General features: G+C 39.2%; 1 protein-coding gene across 1 annotated transcript in view; it reads right to left on the bottom strand.

The window, feature by feature from the left end:
- PPP3CA (protein phosphatase 3 catalytic subunit alpha) overlaps positions 1 to 22,843 on the bottom strand; it is a 171,050-nt gene that overhangs the window by 80,407 nt on the left and 67,800 nt on the right. The window contains exon 2 of the mRNA XM_059469843.1: positions 19,535 to 19,735. Within this exon, the coding sequence (XP_059325826.1) occupies positions 19,535 to 19,735 (201 nt within the window). The remainder of the gene's footprint in view (positions 1 to 19,534; positions 19,736 to 22,843) is intronic.

Genomic DNA, 22,843 nt, shown 5'->3' with positions numbered 1-22,843 from the left:
TTCTTTTTAAAATGCAAGTCCTTTCAACTCTGTTTATAATGAACCTTCATAAAATCTATTAGAATAAGAAGTAAAAACTGCATTTGCATTGCTGCAGATTTAACTGGCTGCTACCTTAGTTAGGGGCTGGAACTTTTCTCCAGCAGTTGAGAGGTGTTGTGTGCCTTGAGGTACAAAAGGCACCTGCCTACATCCAGGGAAAGGGTGTCTCAGCCATCTGTCTTTGGAATACCTTGCCCCCAAAGATACTTCTCAGACTTTAAAGGGCAGATCTGACTTTCTGGGGCAGGGCACAAGTTACTGCCTTGCTCCTGATTTTAGACTACTGAGCTTAAAGTAAAAGATAAGTAAAAGATCTCCACCTTCTCCATGGGGGCTCTGTTGTTTTAAACCTCAAATATGGACCACAACAGCTGATAAGGAACTGGCACACTGGTATCAAAAATCTGCAACTCAGTTTCCCAAATCTAAAAAAACTTTCAGAGGAAGTTCTACTTTATATCAGTCCTTAGACAAAAGCATTTAAAGGGCAGCTGAGATAAAGTGAAAACTTGCATGGATTCCACATGTTTCTGAGGAAGGGAAGTGACCAAGAGAGGAAGGGAGCTCCAGAGAGAGCAAAGAGGAACAGTGAGAAGAGGCAAGTCCAGAAGCATTGAGGAAGCAGAGATGAGTGAACAGAAGGTTGGTTGCCTTTGGCTTTGAAAGCTGATGCGGGAGGGAGATGGGAAAGACACCTGGATGAGAATTTGCAAGGGGCTTTTGACCAGGCAAAGGTGCTGTTCTGCTTTCAATATGAGATGACTTAGTACAACACAGATTGCTCCAAAAACGTGTTGCATGATGTTTACAAAACATATTTCTGGATGATTTAGATTTTCCTGTCTCAGAGACACTGTTTCTAACCTGAGAGGGCACCTGAGAGAATGTGCATCAAGTTCTCCCCAGAAAGAGAAGTTCAACTTTCTTCCCCCTCCCCATACTGTCAGCAAGAGGTTCTGGTGAAAGAAAATGGGATTTAATAAACAAATTTAAACAGACTTGAGTAGTTCTCAGTCTAGGTATTCCAGCAGTCTTCACCCAGACATGACACAGAAACAGACAATGCTGAGTGCCTGTACCAGGAAGGCTGAGAATGCCACAACAACTGCTTAAGATTCTGCAAAAGACAACAACAGAGAGAGGAAGAGACAATATAAAAAAAAATCACTTCAAGTCTCCACAGCCTAGATCAGAAATAAGGCTTCCCACCAGAATTGAACACAGAGTTAAATACATGCTGGCATTCCTTAGATGAGGTTAGCTGGCAAGTTGAGGGCATCCTGGCCTGTATGAGCAATAGCGTGGCCAGCAGGGCTAGGGAAGGGATCATCCCCTGCTCTTGGCACTGGGAAGGCCACCCCTCAAATCCTGGGTTCAGTTTTGGGGCCGTCCTTACAAGAAAGACATTGAGGTGCTGGAGTGTGTCCAGAGGAAGGCAATGGAGCTGGTGAATGGTCTAGAGTAAATCTGATGAGAAGCAGCTGGGAGAGCTGGGATGGTTTAACATGGAGAAAAGGAGGTTCAGGAGACCTTGTCACTCTCTATGGATGTCTGAAAGCAGGCTGTGCCAGGAGAGGTTTAGATTAGCTATTAGGAAAAATTTCTTCACTGAAAAGGTGGTCAAGCATTAGAATAGATTGTCAGGTTTGTGAAATCACCATCCCTTGAAATGTTCAAAAACGTGTGGATGTGGCACTTAAGGACATGGTTTAGCATTAGAACACAGTATTGCTGGGTTACTGGCTGAACTCAATGACCTTAGAGGTAACAATTCTCTAATTATATGATAAAGATGATACAACCTAGAGCAAACATATCCTTTATTGCCAGAGACGAAAGGCCTTCATAATCTTTGAAAAGGAGAAAAAGAAGCAAATGGATGCTAAAACACCAAAAATTATTTTTTAAACTAATGCTCCTTGGAGTACCACAAAATGAAACTTGCAAGGATGCTATTCAAAATGCTGGAAACAACTGCAGCAAAATATGGACATGCCTCATCAAGAGATGCATGCAATAAATAATCAGCAAGTATTTAGTATACAAGTAACAAACACAATTGCAATCCACACCATAATTATGAGCACTGACGCAGGCAATATTTTTTCTTTTGAAGAAAAACATTACCTTATTTTCCATAAACATCACAAATACAAAAACACAAATTCAGAGAATGGCAAGAGTTGGAAGAGACCTTAGGAATCATGTGGTTCCTTCCAGTCCCCGCTACATGGGACATCCACAACTTCTCTGGGCAGCCTGTTCTAGGGCCTCATCATCATCTGATCAAAGAATTTCTTCCCAATATCTAATCTAAATCTGCCCTCTCTTTCCATTTAAAATCATTGTTCCTTGTCCTAACATGCCAATATAATATATAATATGTCCTCCTTCCTCCTTTTTATAAGCTCCCTTCAGGTACTGGAAGGTGCTGTAAGGTGTCCCCAGAGCCTTCTCTTCTCCTGGGCTGAGCAGCACCAGCTCTCCCAGCCTGTCTGCAGGAGAGGTGCTCCAGCACTCTGAGCATCTTCATGGCCTCCTCTGGACCCATTCTAACAGATCCATTTAAAATAACTTCCAAATGGATACACTGTCTGATGGTTCACCATGATAGAGTGCAGTAAGTGTGCACATATACAGACAAGTGCCTGAAACCCAGCTCAAAGTGTGTAAGCTTTGTATCCTGAGTATTTCATACACACACCCCGATGTGATTTTCTTTAAGCCTCAAAGTAAACAGCTCCTCCCTTATACTGGTTCCACAGAGAATTATTTCCATGAAAGCATATTCAAGCTTTTCATGTTTTGAGCAGATTTCACAAGTACAATTTTGGTATATTTCCCAGATAGAAATCACAGTGAAGAAGTGTCATGCTGTACTGAATTTCTTGATGACAAAAGTGTCACACTTCAATTCGACACAGGGTGACTCAAATATAGAGTTCAGTATTATTCTGCAAATATTCAAAAAACATCAGCAGATTTTCCATTTAGTAGCAATTTAAGGACCATACCTAATTTAGTTTCAAGAAATGAGACATTACTCCTATAATTTCACTATCATAACATAGGAAAATTTTAAAAGCATTACATACACAGTTAAAGTGTTTCGAACATGCCCAGACTATACATTTGACTTTACCAGGTACTGATATCGATGGCCAGGTATTCTTTCTTAAGCACTGAGAAAAATACTCTATTTTCAAAGAAATGACAGAATACCTTCAACTCCCCTAATAAGAAAATGCCATTTCAGCCTTGGTTATGCGGCTGCAGCAGCCGATTATGCTCCTGGCCACTGCAGTTCTCCTTACTCCAGCTCCTGCTCTCAGACATCCTTGAATGAAATGAACTGCTTAAGTGTACTAAACCAGCAAAAAGCCAGGCACTACACTGAATTACAGGACTTCTGCCAATTTAGACCTCAGTGGGCTTAGCAAGCTGGGAGAGTGGGTCCAAGTGAGCCCCCAGCCCAGGGGTCCAGGCCAGCCAGTGGGCAGCTCAGGCTGCTGCCACACAACAGCCCAGCCAGCCCAGATGGGCACAAATGCCACTTAAGAGGTCAACAGCCATGCTAGAGCAAAGGGCCACTTACACTGGCTCAGCATTACAGGAGGTGAAAGGAAAATGGAGGATCTGCATGCCCAGGTCCGCTCAGCTGAGGAAATATCTTCTGCAGGTCTTAGTTTGCTCTTTTCAACCAACAATATTTATAATGGTATTAGAATAACTCAGTGATTACATCAGACCAAAAAAGGTATTTGCAGTTATGTGGCTGGCAAACTAACAGCAGTGACAGCACAAGAGCATGCTTTAAACTCCTTATGTAATGAGCTGAATTTACTACTACAGCCAGTTTTACAAAAATGTCTCAGCATTTTAACTTGAAACCCCAAAAAAGCAGCAGCATGTAACACAAAAAAAAGTATGAAGAGCAATCTCTTCAGACATCTCAAAAAAGGAAGCAATTAAGACTTGTACTTTTTCCGATATTATCAAGGACACTGGAAAATTGCAGAGAAAATAAGAAGATTGCCAGGAATTAGACTACTCTGGTAGATGAAAAGATGGCGAAGAAGTGGGAGGAGAATGAGCTATTTTCCACATTGTGCCGTTAATTTTCCAATTGAATTGTCATTGCAATGCTTTAACTTTAAAGTTTACCACACAATTGCAGAGACATGAACTGCTAACAAATCTTCCAAATGCAGCTCATATTTTCAGTCTAAAACTCATTATCATCTTTATGTTAAACATCACAAAATAAGCCATTATGAAAACTCGCAGAAAGGTGAGGTTGCTCCAAACCCCAACATGACAAGCATGCATTGATCAGCTAGTTTCTCTCTCTGCTTTTTCTACCCAAAAACTGAGGGTTTTTTTTTGTTTTGGTTTTTTTTTTTTTTTTTTGCTTTTCTATATCTAAAATCAAGGCACAGTCTACTAGCCATAACCATCAAATTACTGTTCTTGACAGGCTGTAGATCACATTATGCTTTGGAGGACAGAGTTCTCTCTCCAGCAAAAAGTATCAAAGGCTACTGAATTTGGACTCAAAAATGCGGTGCCCAAAGTGCTTCAAAAGTGCATTTATGCAATCGAGAACAAAGTGTGGAGGGATAACAGGAAAAGACCATCAAGCATCAGCATTGTCAAAATCCTCCTCCACTAGATACACCTGCACAGCTTGACTGCATCTGCAGAATAAGAAATTGCTGAAAAATATACACCTGCATGATATTTAAAAATACACTTGATCCAAGAGCCTTCCCCACACCACATTCCCCTCCGTTTGATTAATGTATTGACATAATATACACAGCAGGTAACATGGAGACCCAGATTAAGGAGCCATGGAAATGAAGATTTTCCACATGTGGAAAACATTGTTATTACTATACTAATTATTTTTTCACAATGATATTTGAGCCTTCCTAAACAGTCAGAATAATTAAGGAAAGAAGAGGAAACAGCATTTTTTCCTGTGATTGTATTAACCTTTTCTGCATGATTAAGCTAAAAAGACAGCCATCGTTTATCATAATGTCTACCCAAAGATTTACAAGTCACTGAAATCATATGATGATAATAGAGAATTAAAAATTCCTCGTTTCTCAAATCTTTCTTGGACCACCTTACCCATCCTTTTATCTTCAGGGAGAGGATAAAAGGCTCATGTACTAGACAACATGGAGTAAGTGAACTGCTGGTTTCCCTTACATAGTTTATTAACAATGAAAATATAGTCTCAGATTTAAAACATTTTCATCATTGAAAAGACCAGGGTTTTCCTTTATCACATGATTTTCACTATGTGGTTTTTCTTCTCATTTCTTGCTGATTCTTTTAAAGCCAAACAATGTTTTATTTTGATATAAAACACATGAGATTTCAGCAAAAATGATGATTAAAAAAAATCTTATGCTTCTATCTAATTGCATCATAATTAAGAGTTTTGTTCTGTTTGTTTTATAAGTTCTGTTGTCACAGCAGTGAGGAATGCACACTGGGACCATCTGATGGACCAAAACTTGAAGAACTTGGGCAGAAAGTTACTTCTTCTGTAAGAAGTCTCATAAGATAAAGGTTATTTAAAAAAAAAATACATAAAACTATGAAACTTTGCTCTTTCATCCAAGTGTCAGAGCATAATATACAGTTTAACTACACAAATCTCTAAGACCCAAAATTTTGTGATGAGGCTTTTCAAGCCCCATTACTCAACCACTGGTAGATTTCTCAGTGAAAACTAACAGAGCAATTCAAAGAATCAGCTTTTTAATTCCTATCGGTTAGGTTTTCTGAATTATTCTCCTCTTCTTTCTCCTTTCTAATATTTACTTCTACAACAGGCTTTCCATGCCTGTTTATAAATGACATGAATATCATGTCAGTAATCTCTTCTGGTTGAAAATGTAATTTATTTTAATTGGAACTCAAAACCTGTTTGAGGAGTGGCAGGAGGAAACTGTTCCTATTTCCTGCTATAGTTCTCTCAGCATCTAATTACATCCATAAAGAGAAGCAATGGGGAGGCTGTGTGTTATTCAGTTTAATGTAGTTAATTACACTATGCCCCCTATGCATGCAAATACACCAGAGCTTCATAACTGATACAGCACTCACCCAACACATTTATCAGCTGTAACAACTGTGCTTTGAGATCACATATAATACTCTAGATATAAATACTTGTTTACTGGAAAATGCTTCTAGTTCACAAGAAAACATGTAAAATGCAACAGAACAGGCACCAAATAAAAAATTCTAACCATTAGCATCTGTATTTAACACAAAATTCTTGTCAATATGAATTCAATTACTGCAACTAAAAACATACTCTTCCTGCTGAAATGCCTTTGTCCATGTTTTTCTGTGAATAAGATACTTTGGGGAAGTCCTTTTTCTATACCCCCATATCCCAATATACTAACAGGAGTTGAGCCAAATACTTCACTTCCAAAAGCTTGGAATTAAGGAACCAGTCAGATCTTTTGCAAGACAGATTGAGTGCCTAGGTGTCCCTGAGGACACAGAATAAATATTTTAAATAATATCTATCCCCAAGATAGATTCAGCCGGGACAGCGACACATCAGCTGAACACATTTCCATTATTACTCTTTCTTCAAAGTCATGCTTGCATCAGCAATGGTCTGTGAGTGCAAAGGCAGACAGAGGGCAGGTACTCAAGAAGGTGCACATGAAACAGCTGCTGGCACACAAAACAGCCTCTGAACACCAGGCTCTCCTCCGTACACTCTGGCAATGGGGACGAACCATCAGTCGCACATTGCAGAGCAATAGCTTTTGGTGACAGCTTAAATGTTAACACCGCCTTTCCCATGGAGCATTAAAGGACTTGGTCTTGAGAGAAGAGACATCTCAGTGATCAGACAACTACTCTTCTAAGACCAGATTTTTTGAATACAAAATCACCAAAAGAAAAGAACAAAAAGGTAAAAGGAGCTGCATATGGTCCGTCTTCTACGAAGAATCAAAGAAATGTTTCAGAGGCTTAGAATGAAGCCATCTGAACTCCGATGAGTCACTGGTTTTCTTGGAGCAAAACAGACAATAGGGATAATTGATAAAACAGGGACAGACAGTAAGAAGCATAGTCATGAGGGACAGTCGTGATGCCTGAAGAATATAACAGCCTTTGTGAGGAGTTAACCTCCCTCAGAACACAGTTGGACTAGTAGGAGGTCTGCTCAGAAACATCATGCTACAAGGAAAGGACAAATGTGTGTAAGTTGGAAAGAAGAAGATGGATTAATTAAGAAAAGCAGCAGAACTTACTCTGATTTACCTTTGAACCTGGCCCTGGTTTTGAGTAAGAGGCAGCGCAATGTGATTTTCAAAGATACTGGTCAACCTAAATTATTTCAAGAAAAGGGCTTAATGTGGGAAGAACAACACAAAAATACCATTATCTTCATTACTGAATGAAACCTATGCTGAAAAAAGCTGCAGTCTGGAGAGTAGGTCACAGGTGCCTAGGGAAAAAGTGCAATGAATTAAGCGCCAAAGAACCCTCAAATGTTATGAGAAGATAGATGTCTTTGGCAGACTAATGCCTTTTGTTTAAACTACCTAAACTGAGTAACTTAGCTTTAACAGCACAGTGAATAACTGCTACTGCTATAAAGTTTTAACCTTTACCCATTCAATTACTCTTAGACCTGAAAAGCTCTCCTCAAAGAAAAAAGAAAAGAGCTTCTCTGAAGAACTAGGAAAGGTGATATTCATATTCCAGATATTCTTAAAGATAAAAGGATATACAAATCTTGAGGTTTTAGAACACAGATATACACACCCACACACACCCAAGCTTTGTTTATGCAGTTGAAACATTTCCTTCTACCATAAAATCTGCAGCAAGCAAAGGCTTCAGATCTTCATCATTTCATTGCTGCCTCAACCCAACAGAAATCCAGTTTATTTTTCACTGCCACTCCAAGTAAGATAACCTGAATTTTTTCCCAAATGCTTATTTAGAAAATGAGACTCCAAAGTAAAAGGCTGACTAGGCTGACTTGCTTTAATTGCTTACCCTTATCTGCTCTCCCACAGCTGTGGTCACCTTCCAGCCTGTTCCCCTAGCAACAGCTGGAGACCTCTGTGTTCTGGCCTTATCACTGTGGTTACTCTTCCTCTCTTGCATATTGAGAATATATAGCCTTGATGGCAGGTGCATCAGGAAGCAGCCAGACACACCAAACGCATGCCACCAGATGGCATCTTCAACCAGCTACATTTTAAGATCATGCCTTCAAGAGGAGTTCCTGCGTGTGATAAGAGCCTTGATATTCTGAAGCCTCAAGCTTCTAGACTAGAAAAAGCAGAAGCACTAGTGAAGACCTAGATTGGTGTCACTGATCTGAAAGTAATTTTTTCATTGCTAAAAGCATCATTTTACTGAGGATACATTGTTCCCACAACAAGGATTCTGGGAGCCAGAGCAGTATTCTGCACCATGCCTGATGTATTCTCCCCACATCTCCTTAATGATGTCTCTCTAATTTTACAATAAAATCTAGGGACAATGCACTGGATTTTCAAAGAGGGACTACTGATTTACACAGAATTTTATTACATTTGATACTGGTTTCCTGTTTAGAGGTGGTTTTGGCCATAACCAACCTCCACATGTATTTGGAAATTTCCGTTTTTCCGTCATAATGAGAAAGTCTATTTCCCTTAGCAGATATCTTAATGAAAACAAGACAAACAAAAAACCTCCCTTAAGTCCAAGTAATTCTACATGAAACAGTAGACTACAAGCCTATCCTTAATCTGCTGCTATCAATCATTACAGTAACAAATGTAGAACACAAACCACATCCAAATCTATAACAATGCTTGCTTTATTGTACTTAGAGACCAACCAAGTTTTACCTCAACATGCTTAGTATGCTCTTCTCCTTTCAAGTACAATTTTCGGTTATTTCCTGCCATAGGCATTGCTAATTAACTGCCTTTTAGAGACAAATATTTTCTTATTTGTCTAGAATCTAAATATTTTTTCTTCAAAGGAATTTTACCCTTTCAACTGAAGTTTTTTTGATAGTTTGGGGAAAGAATATAACCTAGATTTATGTATGCAGGCTGATCTCACAAACAGCTCTTAGGTCTTCCTCTCTACACTTTCAGCTGTGTACCCGGCACTGAGACTGGTTTTTTTCCCCCCTGCTAAAGTCTGATGAGAACCAAAGGAAATGAAGTGGAACAAAGAAGCTACATTAGCTTTCATAATTTATTGCTCTAGACAACTCCAACTATTGCCTGTGACAGGAATCAAGCCAAGCAGAAAGCAAATGAAAGTGTTCTGCCACTTTGTCAACAGCTGAAGCCGCAAGATTCATTTCTATGGCCACCAGCAGGGTCCCCAACCCCTGTTGCCACACTAAGCTCTTGACCTGTGTGTACAGGGGGCACTAAATACAAAGGAGAACATGCATGAAAAACGAACTGAAATGTGTTATGTGTTGTTTTATTCAGGTTTTTAAAAATGATACATTTAAGTGCTCTTAACACAGGTTAATATTTAATAAATCTGACAGTTCACTGAATTTTATCTCCTTGGTTATTCAGAAGATTTTTTTTTGTTTAGATGAATAAACTACTGTAATGAACTCTCACAAGTCATTAATTTTGATATCTAAATTCAACCTATTCTGATTGAAGGAATACTTTTGTGGTATTTTCCACTTCTAAAGGTAAATTTTGTTGCAGAAGTAAATTAGGAGTGAGAAGAGGTGTAAGAATGACTGTCAAAAAGTCAACATCGCAACTCTCAGAAGTACCATCTGAAAGCAGTAATGCTGGGACACTTAATGAGCAAGAAGGATTCTCCACAGCACCTTCCCTTGTGCTGAGCACCATGGCTGGTTTTGACTCTCACAAAGGCTCTGAAACTGGAGGTTAGTCCTCTGCCATTCACACTTGGGTTGCCTGCTTTAAAGATGACATAGCTGAATTTACAAAAATCTCACAGGAAGGAACAACATTGACTTAAGCCAAGCAATCCAAAAGGTTCAATACAACTGCTAAGTTCAGTATGCAACAAAGGGAAAGATAACATGTCATAGAAGAGACTCCTCTTGAAAATTCAATTAATGCTGAATCTTCTTTAGTGGATGAGAAGTAAGAACCTCTTCACTTATCAAAAACACTAAGAAATTTTTTTTTTAAGACATTAGCACCCCAAGTGGTATCAATGCATGAATTTCAACTAGATTTAGATACCTAAAGCTGAGAAGAGAAAAGCAGGAGCAAACACAGTGCAGAGAGAATACCGAGGAATAATTTGAAACTCACCATTTAAAGTTTTAATGCCCTACAAGATGCACATAATGACCTCCATGTCAAAAGAAAATGTTATGGCTTGACACGCTACAAGTACAAATCTTGTACATTATTGCCAGAATCCCCTGTGACACTTCCCAAGACTTTCTGAAATCAACTGCAGATTGAAAAGATGTTCAGCAAAACTGATCTTCCTAACTGATACATTTACTTGGAGATCATGGATTTTTTTAGGCTGTAAATAACAGCTTAAAATACTAATTTTAAAAAATGAATTTAAATATTTTGAACTATAGCAGCTTTCTTTTTCATTTAAAAAGGCAATATCTTCAGATGATATTATATACACCTGGAAATTATTCTATAAAAGTTTTCTCCAGATAAATGCAGAAAACCAAATAAAGAAAGCATCTGTCTCAGCTCTGGTAGTATTTCTTAGAATAATTAAAACGCTAATGCAAAAGCATGTAAAGGCAGGAAGAAATAAAACAATCACCCAGCTCAGAATAATGTCCTTCTATAAGTATGATTTCCAACTTCTAATGCTCTCTGATTTATGCTCTAAGTGATGACAGGTATGTTTATGGTATCTCTTTAAGAAGGAACCTATTAGTTATCTCCTTTGTACTTGTTAGTACTTCTCAGCAGGCTTTGGTGCAAGGTTAGACACACAAAAATAGGGCAGAGATGAAGGCAAGAGACAGCTGGTGTTAGCTCCACACGCACAATCAGACTCTGAACACCAGAGGCACACCTCTGCACAGCAGCTCCCAAATCAGATTAACATGATGGTACCTCCAATGGCAACAATCAGCTGACACAAAATGCTGTTTGCTCTGACTTGCTATTAGCCCACCCCCTCACACGCCTCTGACTCCTTTTCTTGATTTCTGTACTGCAGCCACTCTACAGCTGTTGCAGGTACAATGTGTTTAAGACCAAATCAATCCCCCTTTCAGCCTCACACACATATAAATCATGACTCCATAATTATTTCACATTCAAACAAAATGGGGAACTCTGTTTTGTTCATCTGTGACTGGCAGATTTTTTATTTTCCAAGGGAGAAGGCAAACATAGGCTGGAATTTCCCTCTGCCGCCTCCTAGTTCTTACTCATTTCAGTAGCTCCTCCATCCAAAATGGATGGAAGGAGGAACATGGGTGGCTGTGATTTCAGCAGTGATCCCACTGCATTCCCACATCCCTTACTAATAGAGACTACGACCTAAGATTCAGTTAAATTAACCAAGGTGAAATCAAATGGAGGAGTAACTGGGCAAAGCTAAGAGAACACAAAAGGCAAGAACAAAGGTTCACTCTTCTTAATGAGCATTACACAGTACAAATATCATGGTCATTTTCAAAAAAGAACTCAAGTGTCAAAGACCCAGGTCTAACTCAAGCTGTGCCACTGACTACAAAATTGCAAAGCAAGTAAAAACGCTGATTTACAAGTTTCAGATACATATTTGAGAAGCTATAACAAACAGCACTGCTATGATGTACTCTGTCTGCTTGGAATAGTCCTAGAAGAAATGCTAATGCGCTATACTGTGCTGTCAGTATTTACATGATGAACCACCCACATGCTAAATAAAAGATGGCAAGAACAAAGTCCTGAAGGCTTAGGTGTTTGCAAGCAGTTGTTTTTGTATTTTTGCTAGTGGTTATTTTTTTAATCAATGCAATTTCTGTGCTGACTTGAAGCCCAAAATATATTTGATCTTCCATTTCACAGCATCAAATTAAGCTCCATATCTGAAGGAAATCTCAGATTCCACAAATTCAGTTTGGCTTTTTTGACTACAGTTTTTGCACCAAATAAAGTGAACCACAGATAGATCATTTATAAGAACAACTGAGGTAGTTGTAAAGAATATATCATCAGTAGTATCCACTGTGTTGGCAATAATGATAGATTTAAGCAGCTGCTACTAGAAAACATCAGCTCTGCCAAAATGTCAGATGCTAATGGCTGAAGCAGCTCAATTAAGTTACAAGACACAATTGCTTTGTTCTACCAGGGATGCAGGCACACATATTTCAATCTATATCTGGAACCAACAGAAGCATTTAGGGAAGGACCAGATTAAAAAAAAATCTGATTATATATACAGCCTTACATCTTCACCTTCTTACAGAAGAATCAGATTTTAAGCCACAAGTGATCTGATGCATTACGAGTTCTCAATAAAACATGCAAAATAGCTGGAGTAGTGTCAGTTTTAATCAGCAACCCAAATAAAGGATCCAATCAAGATCACTTTAGCTGTTCAACAGTATGCTTAAATGGTAAATTACTTTAAACATAAGTTTAAATACAGGTTTTCTGTAGTTTAATGACATTCAACAGTGATAACGTAATGGAAAATAATTGTGCAACAGCAAACTGTGTTTATGCTACATTGAGAAAAGAGGATATCTAACACATTTTAAAAATTATGTCAAACATTTCTTCATAAAGTCTAATTAATTTGAGAAAGCATATCTGCTTTCTTCTTGCTGCTTCTGCTTTCTTCTTCTATCTGCTCTTATATAGTAAAAACGACTGGACTACCATTGGTTTTCAAGACAGCTACAAGAATAGGGGGTGCTATTAATACTTTCCCTTTCCTCCACTTCCCAGTTCCAACCTGTTCTGCTGAAATCTCATCTATGCAAATGAGATTGTGAATGGATATTAAGAAATAAACAAGTAACAGTTCACTTCAGACATTACCTCACTCCAGACAAAGTTAACTTTCTCATGATGCAGGAGAATTAACTGCAGGCTACTACATCTGAGAGTGAGACTAATTTGCAGAAATGTGTCCAGGTCTCAGGTGTTACTGCTAAAACAGCAACTCAAACTGATACAGTCATACCAGGAGCATTTGCAGCTCTCCTGCATCTCCAAGATAAAGCAAAAAGAGCTGTACTGTAACCAGCATCCTGTTCTGAGGGTGGACCCATCACACGCTGGCTCCTAGTGCCACAAACAAAAAAAAGATGCTTTTTCAAGGTAACTATACTGAATGTCCTATGGCAAAGAAGGGAAAAGTCCAATTCTTATCCTCAAAAGTTGCAGGTATCCAGGCTTCAAACCAGCAATTAAGATTGAAGACTTGGGTGTCTGAAGACACCAGCCTTATAACACTTGACAATTTGATCACGTATGTGATTTTTTTTCATGGCACATGTGTAAAAATTTTAGTTATACATATTCTGGGAATGCTATCATTTCTTCAACAGTGATCACAGCACATAGGATTTCAGCCTAAGTATGAAATAAATTTTAGCTACAATTACTTTTACAGAACTGTTAATTTCAAACAAACTCTGCTGTGCAAATATGGATTGATCTAAAAACATTTGTAGGTCTCTAATAAGCAACCTTCCTTATTTTCCATGCTGAAATTTTATCTTAAACTGCTTCAAAGGTAAAAGTTAGAAAGAACTGCTTTAGTTTGAGTCTCAGACTGGATCAGATCATTCACATGCCTACTAAATTCAATGTAATTTTAAATTATATTCTCTTTTACTATAATGTGGGAGTAAATATTTTTATTAACTCATCTTAACATTGATCACTTTAGCTAGAAATTCTTGCTGTTTACAAAATTTTAGCCTGCACAGCACTAGCAACCTACTAATGTTATTTCATGCTACCAAATGAGAGAAACTGGGCAAAGGAAAAATATATGTGGTACATAAAGAAAAATTCAGGCACAGAACACCCTACCATTCCATGGAATAATGTACCCAGAGAATATTTGGAAGCCTCACAGATCATAAAGGAACATGCTAGTAGGAAAGGGCTTTCCCCTCTAGTTTTTATGGACCTGTAATGTACAAAAGTTTCCAAAGGTCACCCAAGTTGTCACAGCTGTTCCCACACAGGCTTGTCCATACATGCCTACAACCTTTTTCCTCTCATCAATTTAGAGTTTGAATTGCAAAAACTCTGGGTGCTCCCGAAGACACAAACATTACAAGCAATTCAAGTATTTAAGATAGATTTCCATAATGCTGTGGCATCAACCAAGCCAATGGAATTTTCCACCCAAAGACACTGCAATAATAGTGCAAGTGAGTATATTTCTTCTTAGTGTGCACAAGGTTAGTACTTCCAAACCTACAGGATACAAACACCTTACCTCACATTATGTGATGCAAAGACTCTGCAAACAGCAGTGGTTTCCTTGCACTTACCACAGCCATAAACATTGGAGCTGCAAAAAACGCGACTAGGAGAGGAAAATATGGCCAAAGAGTTCTGCAGAGAGTAAGACGCTTTCTACACTACAAGAATAAGCTTTTATTCTGTCTTCCCTGATGCTCTCCTCTCTCCATCTACCAAGCTGCATGCACCTGGCAGTTCAGAAAGCTTTGCACACAGGCTAACAGAGTCAGGACTTCCTCAATGAAGCATGTTTAGAATGGAAGTATATCTATCTTCCATTTTTGTTCTAAGTGAAGGAATAACAGATGCTGGGCCCTGTGCATAGCCTGGCAACAGCCACCAAGCCAGAAACTACTGTCATGGACACTGCTGGTGGGGCAGCCACACAAACTGAGTTGAGAACATCTGTACACAGACAGCTGCCTCAGTAATATTCATGCATTACATTTCAGTACACATACTAAAAAGTATAGTTTTATGAAGATGTATATGACTTTGGTTTTAGTGTTCTTAGTTTACTGGAGGACACTCTCATCAGTACTGACAGGCAGACCTAGCTAAAAAGACTGGAGTGAGCACAAAAATGAGCTATATAAAGTGTGACAAGAAAAAAGAGCACACATTAATTACTTTAAAAATAGATATCATCAGGGAAAAAAGACTTATCTTAAAGCACCAATACATATCTTACAAGCTTATTCATTTGTGCAGTCATATGTGCAAAAGGTATCATGCTATTTTCATTCACTATCTGTTAATATAACAATATCCTCAAGGAAAATAATCTAAAAAGTACCAGCAAGGATGTGCAATGATAGATATTAGATAAACATACCATTTTACAGTTCTAGGTCTATCCTGTAGTTATGTATGTCATTTAAGAAGGTACACATTAAAGCACAAAGAGAAAGTCATCCATGCAGTCAAAGGGACACATTCTTGGTATGCAATTGAGAATGTTCAGTAGCCAAGCAGCATATTTTAGATTTGGGAGAGCCCATAAAACCATGCAGTCAGTCAACATGCAAAGAAAGGGCAGGGTGTATCACTTGCTCAAAATCACTCTGTATAGTAATGAACCTCTGTTATGAGGCAACCTAGTCAATCATAAATCTGGCATTCCCAAGTGTACTTTGGAGTGTGATTTCAGTAAATATTGCCATCAGAGTGATTCAGAGATATACTTCCTTAGCCTTCTAGAAAAAAAACAAACAACAAACACTAAAAATGAGCCAATTTCCCCATGTGTCATTATACTGTTATGAACATAATACAGGACTGGAAACCCTAAGGCTGCCATAAAGCCATCTGTCCACTGAACACCTGTAGTCTAGTGGTAGATCAACCTCATTAAACACACAAGCTTCAAATGAAGTCTGCATTTCTCCAAGTGAAGAGGTTACAGATGAAGTCAGTCAAGACAACATTGCCTCATCACTTCAGTTCATATTCCTACCAGTGAGCAGGAGCCCAGTGTTACTGCAGGAACAGCTCTCCATGTCTGTGAGCCAGACCTGTAGTGCATGTGTGGAGCAAACAATGGCAATTTGAGCTACACTCACAAATGGGTTCATCAGGAATACTTCAAAAGGCTTATAACCTTGCCAAATTTGAAGATAAAATGTATTAACTCAAATAGCAATCACATTGATAGCTCCAGCTAACCACAGATACAAAGTAAGTTTTATACACAAATGCAAAATAATTGATTGTGCATGTCACATTCAGGCTCTTTGCATGACTCACACCCAATTATCATTTTCTTGCTCAAATTCAAGCCTTGTATGTACCCACTTCATTGCACATGACTTATAAACAGAACTCTGATACTTCTTCTGAGGACAATTTTACCACCCCTTAAAATAAAAAAAGAAGTGAAATTTCAAATGACTGGATGGTTGCACAAGGCTTTAAGAAAGAACTTTTCATATTCTCTAACACTTACCAAGTATATCACTCTAACAATCCACAATGCTATTGCTTCTACAGTTACGCTCTTCTGTTTTTCTTCTTTTTGATGATCACCATCTTATAAGCCAGTGACAGGAATATATTTCTAAAAGATGAATGCCTCTCCCACAAAGAATCCCATATTAGGGGGGGTTTATTAGTGGTTTATGACTGTCATTCTTCAAAAAGATTGCTTCTCTTGTATTGAATCCTAAAATCTATTTTCTTATCCACTCTATCAGTGGTTTTGTTTGTTCATCCCAATGTTTGAAAAAACTTTCCTCTACTGCATAGCTATTTCCTGACTGCCTGCATACCTGGCACTTCCACTACATCATCAGACAATTGATATTCTCTTTATCCAGTCACCTGCTGTCATACTACTCATACAAAGAAAATTGTCAGGCCCACAACAACCATGCCTCACAAGCTTTCTCAACCTCCCCCTCACAATTTAAGTTCTTCCTTCTTTTGATGATCACTTTCATAACTACAGCTTTCATGTTTGTTCATACAGAAGATTAGCACTTTCTCAGCTACCCTGCTAACACACATCAGGAGCCCAGCTTTCCTATGCTGGCTTAAAAGAAAGTAGCTGCCAGCTACCCTGAAGAATACTGCAGTATCACAATCACTGCATGAGAATAATTTCAAAGGCAGGAACAAAGCAAGGTGTAGGCTTAACTGAAAAAAGAATCAAAGACTTATATTATACCAGTGTTATACAATGGGGTAAACTTCAGAAGATTAATCCCCAAATATAATTCAGAACAATTCCAACACCTTCAAATGCATTTAAGAAAAAAATTGAAGAGAAAAATTAAAGAGAGAGGGAGAGAACATTAAACACAGGCTTATGGAGATCAGCTGGGACACAACACACCACAGCTGCCCTCCTACAGTCTGCATTTCTCAATGGATTAAGAAAAAAAGAAGCAAAAATGACACCCCCCCCAAAAAAAAAACATACAAAGATAGAATTTTCTGTGTGTCTGACACTCAGTTATAGACAAGGGTACTGCACCTCTACAACTTCTTTGATTTATCGTGAAGCATCAAAAAAAAAATATATCTGCAGAACTTTATTTTCAGTCAACTAAGGATCCTTTTATTCATTCTGTTTTCTTTATTCATCCGTGAGCTGCAACATGATTGACATCTTCTCCATCAGAACTGCACAGCAGCATGACAAGCTAATTATTACATAAAAAATGATACACACTATCACACTATCTCTCCAGGTCAAGCTACAATCCTCTAGTTGGATGCCATTTTTAAAATTACAAGCTTTAATAAACTGTGCATCATTCTAGTCCAGACACTACATTCAGCTTCAGAGAAGGTTTCCTGATAATGAAGGGTTTATTATTTCTATGTAGTTTTTGGTGACTGCTACCAGTACTGCCAATAAAAACTGGTAACCCTTCCGCTGCAGTAAATCACTATTTCTTGTACTTTTATCAGGGCACTCGAGAAGCAAAAGTGATGAAAGCACCTGACTTCTTAAACCAGGTTTTACACTTCAGCTTCACAGTTTAAACTGGCTGGAATTAGATACCTTTTTCCCCCAGCTAACTTTCTATGCCACAGATCAATTAGTAGTCAAAAATGCATTCATATGTAGTAGCAACAACAAAATATGGGAGGACACCATTAGAGCAAGCAAATGCATTCATGCATTCAGAATGCAGGCAGAGGCAGGAGACAATTAGAGAAGGAAATTCAAAAATAAGGCATTTCCTGAGGATTAATGAGTGGGTGGTAGTGTTTGATAGTCAAGGGCAGGATGGGCTCTGCAACCGGCACAATTCATTAATCCCCCAGGCAACACAAACTGCTAATTTTTTTTCTGCACTTCTTATTTTCCTTAACATCTAATTAAAATTTCCACTAAATTTGACACCATAATTCCCTCACAGAATCACAGAATAGTTTGGGTTGGAAGAGACCTTAAATATCATCCAGTTTCAACCCCTCCATCACGGGCTGGGCAAGTCCCACTTGGACCACGTTGCTCAAAGCCCTATCCAGCCTGGCCTTGAACACTTCCAGGGATGGAGCATACATAACTTCTCTGGGCCTGTGCCTCACCACCCTCATAGTAAATAATTTCTTGCTAATATCTCATCTAAACACACCATCTATCAGTTTGAGGACATTCCCCCTTGCCTTGTCACTATGTGCTTTTATAAGAATTCCCTCTTTTCTGTAGGCCCCCTTCAGGTACTGGAAGGTGCTAAACTGTCTCACTGAAGCCTTTTCTTCTCCAGGCTGAAGAGTCCCAGACCTCTCAGCCTCTCTGCAGAGGAGAAGTGCTCCAGGACCCTGAGCATCTTTGTGGACCTCCTCTAGACTTGCACCAACAGGTTCATGGGCTCCTTATGTCAGGAGCCCCAGACTGGATGCAGCAGTCCAGGTGGAGTCTCCTCACCAGTGCAGAGGGGCTGGAAGAGAATCCCCTCTCCCTTGCTCTGCTGCCCATGCTGCTTTTGATGCAGCCCTGACCACAGCTGGCTTTCTGGGCTGCAAGTGTACATTGCCAAGACATGCTGAGTTTCTCATGCACCAACATTTCTAAGTCTTTCTCATCACCTCTGCTCTCCGTCCATTTTCTGTCCAGCCTTTATTGGTGCTTGGGATTGTCCTAAGCCATGTGCAGGTTCTTACACTTGGCCTAGTTGAACTTCATGACATCCAGAGCCCAATGCTGTCTGAACAGTCCTACTATGATAAATAACATCTATACAATTACAGAATTAATACCTGGTGCAAAAGGCCAGGTAACTTGTCACGTTTCAGAAAGTAGTTGTAGTTTTCTCCTAAAGACTAAAACTGTGGCCTGCCTTAGAAACAGGTCTCAGCAGATGTAATCCTTCCCTTTAAATTACAAGCTGCTTGATGGCCTCCATTATCCAGTGGTAGCAGACAAAGAGTGGATCAAGTATGGGAGAGAACAACTGATTTTCAAGCTGCCTTTCAGTGCCTTAGGAAGCCACACACACTAACGCATCACCAAACATGTCCCAGCCAGCAACCATTCCTCTCCATCACCATAACTCCACACTAACCTGTGACAGGTGCATCTATGTCCAGCAAATTCTTTTCCTGGCGGAGAATCGAAGCTCCCTCTGTGATTATTCTCAAAGCCACGCTCTCTTCCAGTCTCCCTTCTTTCATAAGGTGTGCCTTTAAGATATCCACACGAGGTTTCCCATCATTATCAAACACTTCCTTAGCTGTGAGACGGTGACTTGGAGGAAATGGGACAGCTACATGAAAAAAAAGACAAAAAATATATGGTCATTCTTCACAGAAAAGCTTCTATTACTGACACATTTCGAAACACATTTCTGCTGCAGAACAATGCTATCAAATATTTTCTACTCCCTCTTACAATTTGTGGTTCAAATTGTACATAGACTCCCAAAGATACCATTAAAGTGCATGTATTCTACAAGATATATTCTTAACACATGCAAGAAATAATTCATGCTTATAAAAAAATTGAGAGGAGTATATTTAGGCCATAATTACAGGTAGATACATTCAAGTAAATTCCTTAAAAGGCATGGGAATACTAGGGAAAGGAGGGAACAGAGTTTAAACTGCTCTGGTAGAAATAGAGAACATTGCCATCCCTTCCATTAATGGCATAAAATGCATAAACAAGTGCAATATTTACTATCTGTGCATGGACACGCATAGATAAACTTTAATTAAAATTCCAAAACTAAGACGGAGCTCTCTCTAATGACTTTGGGTAGAGGGATGTAAGATGTTTTCCCTGTATAAGTAATAGCTTGATGCACAAGATAGATCTGAAACCCATCAGTGCTGAAGAGACCATTCCAGCATGGACAGGGCACAGGATGCATCAGAGTGAAGACGGAAATAAATGGACAAATAGAAAGCTTGTCCTGGCAACATGGCTGCAACCTGCATACTGTCCTCAAGTAAGGTCAGAAGCATAAACTTGTATGTTCCTGCTCTCCTGGGGCCAGCTGGAGCAAGAATGCTCAGAGGTGATGCTGTCAGTTGCCAGGATGAGGCTGGAACATGATCCCAGCTTAACCCCCTTTCCCTCGCAGTTCAGTTGGAGTGGCATTAGGCAGCACCTGCCTCACCAGCCACAGGGTAATTATCCTGATCCCTGCCACAGATGCAAGAAGGTCAGGTTGTTCCAGAGCTCCAAGCAGGGACAGGAGGTGGCCACAGGGCTGGTTTCAGCTGGTCACATCTGCAGTGCAAACCTGTCCCTGCCAAAGGGTGTCCCCTGTGGAACGTCTTACTGGCAGCCTCAGCCCACCCAAGACATGAGACCCTAACACAGCAGATCAATATATCCATGAGCTTCAGTTTTCCTCTAATTGCACCAGCAGCAGACTGCAAAAACCCCTAACCCTCACTCACTATTTAAAGTTCAAACTCAACACTCTTCTCTTACACTACCAAAAGTAACAGAGCAGAAAATAAAAAAAAAATCACTTTACAGTTATTTTCCACTCATATTTTTGACAAAGACAGCTTCAGAAAATGCCTTTCCCCCCACCTCAATCTTGTTTTCATTCCTTATTGTTGCTTCAGCAGTTCATTCACTGAAATAGTCTGGAGAGGACTTATGAATGTGGGTGTCTGAAATACACTGAAGCCTGACTGCTCTCAGACTTAAACATGAGGAAAGGGGGCAGGGGAAAGGTGAAAATTTATGAAATAAACAATTTATTATACAACACAGAAAAATAATATCTTTTCTAAAACCAGAAGGTGAGTGATAGCTCAATAGTTCTCCAAGCCTCAATCCACCTTTTACAAAAACAAAACCCTGGAAGACTACGTAGTCCTAATGATCCTGCATTTCCAGCATGGAGAAAGGAGGAAGGGGAAAAGTTGGTACATATCTGCAATCACTTTGGCTGGAAGAAGCACATGCCATTAGCTTGCATTCCTTAGCAAGACAGCGGCCACTGCTCCTCCTCAAAGGCATGACAATGCACAAACCTGTGCAGTGCACCAGTACTTTGAGGTAACTACCGTATGTGCTTGTATGCTGAAAGGAGATTTTTACATTCATAAAGGCAGAGCAAAACACAGATGCAATGACAATAGCAAACAGAAGCTACGACATAAAACCTACTAATATAGAAAAAAATGACATACGCTGCAGGACTGCAGGCAGAGCTCTAACAAAGATGTACCCATACCTAATTAAAGAAAAAATATACTCCTCCAAAAGCAGATGATTCATGATTAATTAGCAAAAACATGAGTGACTGAATAGACCACAAATTGCATCTTCCATTATGAGAATATTAACTTTGAATGTACAACATACACAGAGCTTCCACGGAAGAACAAAGTGAGAAATGGTCACACTCGTGCAGAAGTCAGTTAAACATCATTTTTACTAATAACACCCACAAATGGCTGGTATGAACCAAAATCCTTTTATAAATACAACAAACATTTAACTTCCATTGCTTTATAGAGAGCAATGTTACCTTATGAATACACAGCTATCTGTTTCTCCATTCTTTTGTTTCTTTTTCTGCTTTTTTAAACCTATCGTATTAGTATATACAAGTAAATAACGAATGCAATAAATTTGACTCTTATCAGAAATAAACCCTAGAATTTCATCAGACATCAACTGTGCACACAATACACAATGAGGAAGAACACAGAACTGGGAAAGGAGGCCACCAGGGAAAGGCAGGAAGAGGAAGGAGTGGAGTACTGAGCTGCCAGTATTGAGCTCCTCGCCACGGCACAGGCCCAGGGGATGTTTTTGTAAAAACAGGCAGGAACGTGTATTAAGCAAAGGCCATAAAAAGGGAGAGGCAATAAAATGTGCATCTACATATAAGACATAATTTTAGAAGTTTAGAGACAAATCTCGCTACACAAGACTCATGCATGCCTAATCATATGCTATAAAACTTAAAACCTGGACTGGTGTCCATCTCATTTACATTACTTTCTTTATACTGGCATAAAAAACAAACACCTATTGGCTAAGCAAAACACTACCCTGGTGGTTTGGTCATAAAACATGGACCACAACCAAATGCAAAGAAACAAAGTTTAAAATCCTTGACCTCAGCCTGTCAGTAACAGTCTCTTGAGATCCCAAAGCACAAGAAAATTCTCTTTAACCATTTAATAATGGGGATTTTCCACTTGTGCTTTCAGGTCTCTTGAGCATGTTCCAGCAAATGGAGGAAAAGATCAACCTGTTCTTTTGCTGTTCTTGCAGGCTCCTGCAAAATCCATCTCATCGCTAACACAGCCACTGCAAAGGTCAGACATCATTACTGTTTCTCTCAAATATTAAGCAGCCTCTCTGGAACAAATAAATAAACCATAAAGAGCTCTGCTTA

This window comes from Ammospiza nelsoni, chromosome 4 (assembly GCF_027579445.1).
Source record: "Ammospiza nelsoni isolate bAmmNel1 chromosome 4, bAmmNel1.pri, whole genome shotgun sequence".
In the NCBI taxonomy this organism is placed as follows: Eukaryota; Metazoa; Chordata; class Aves; order Passeriformes; family Passerellidae; genus Ammospiza; species Ammospiza nelsoni.
This window is presented reverse-complemented; position numbering and strand designations above follow the sequence as displayed.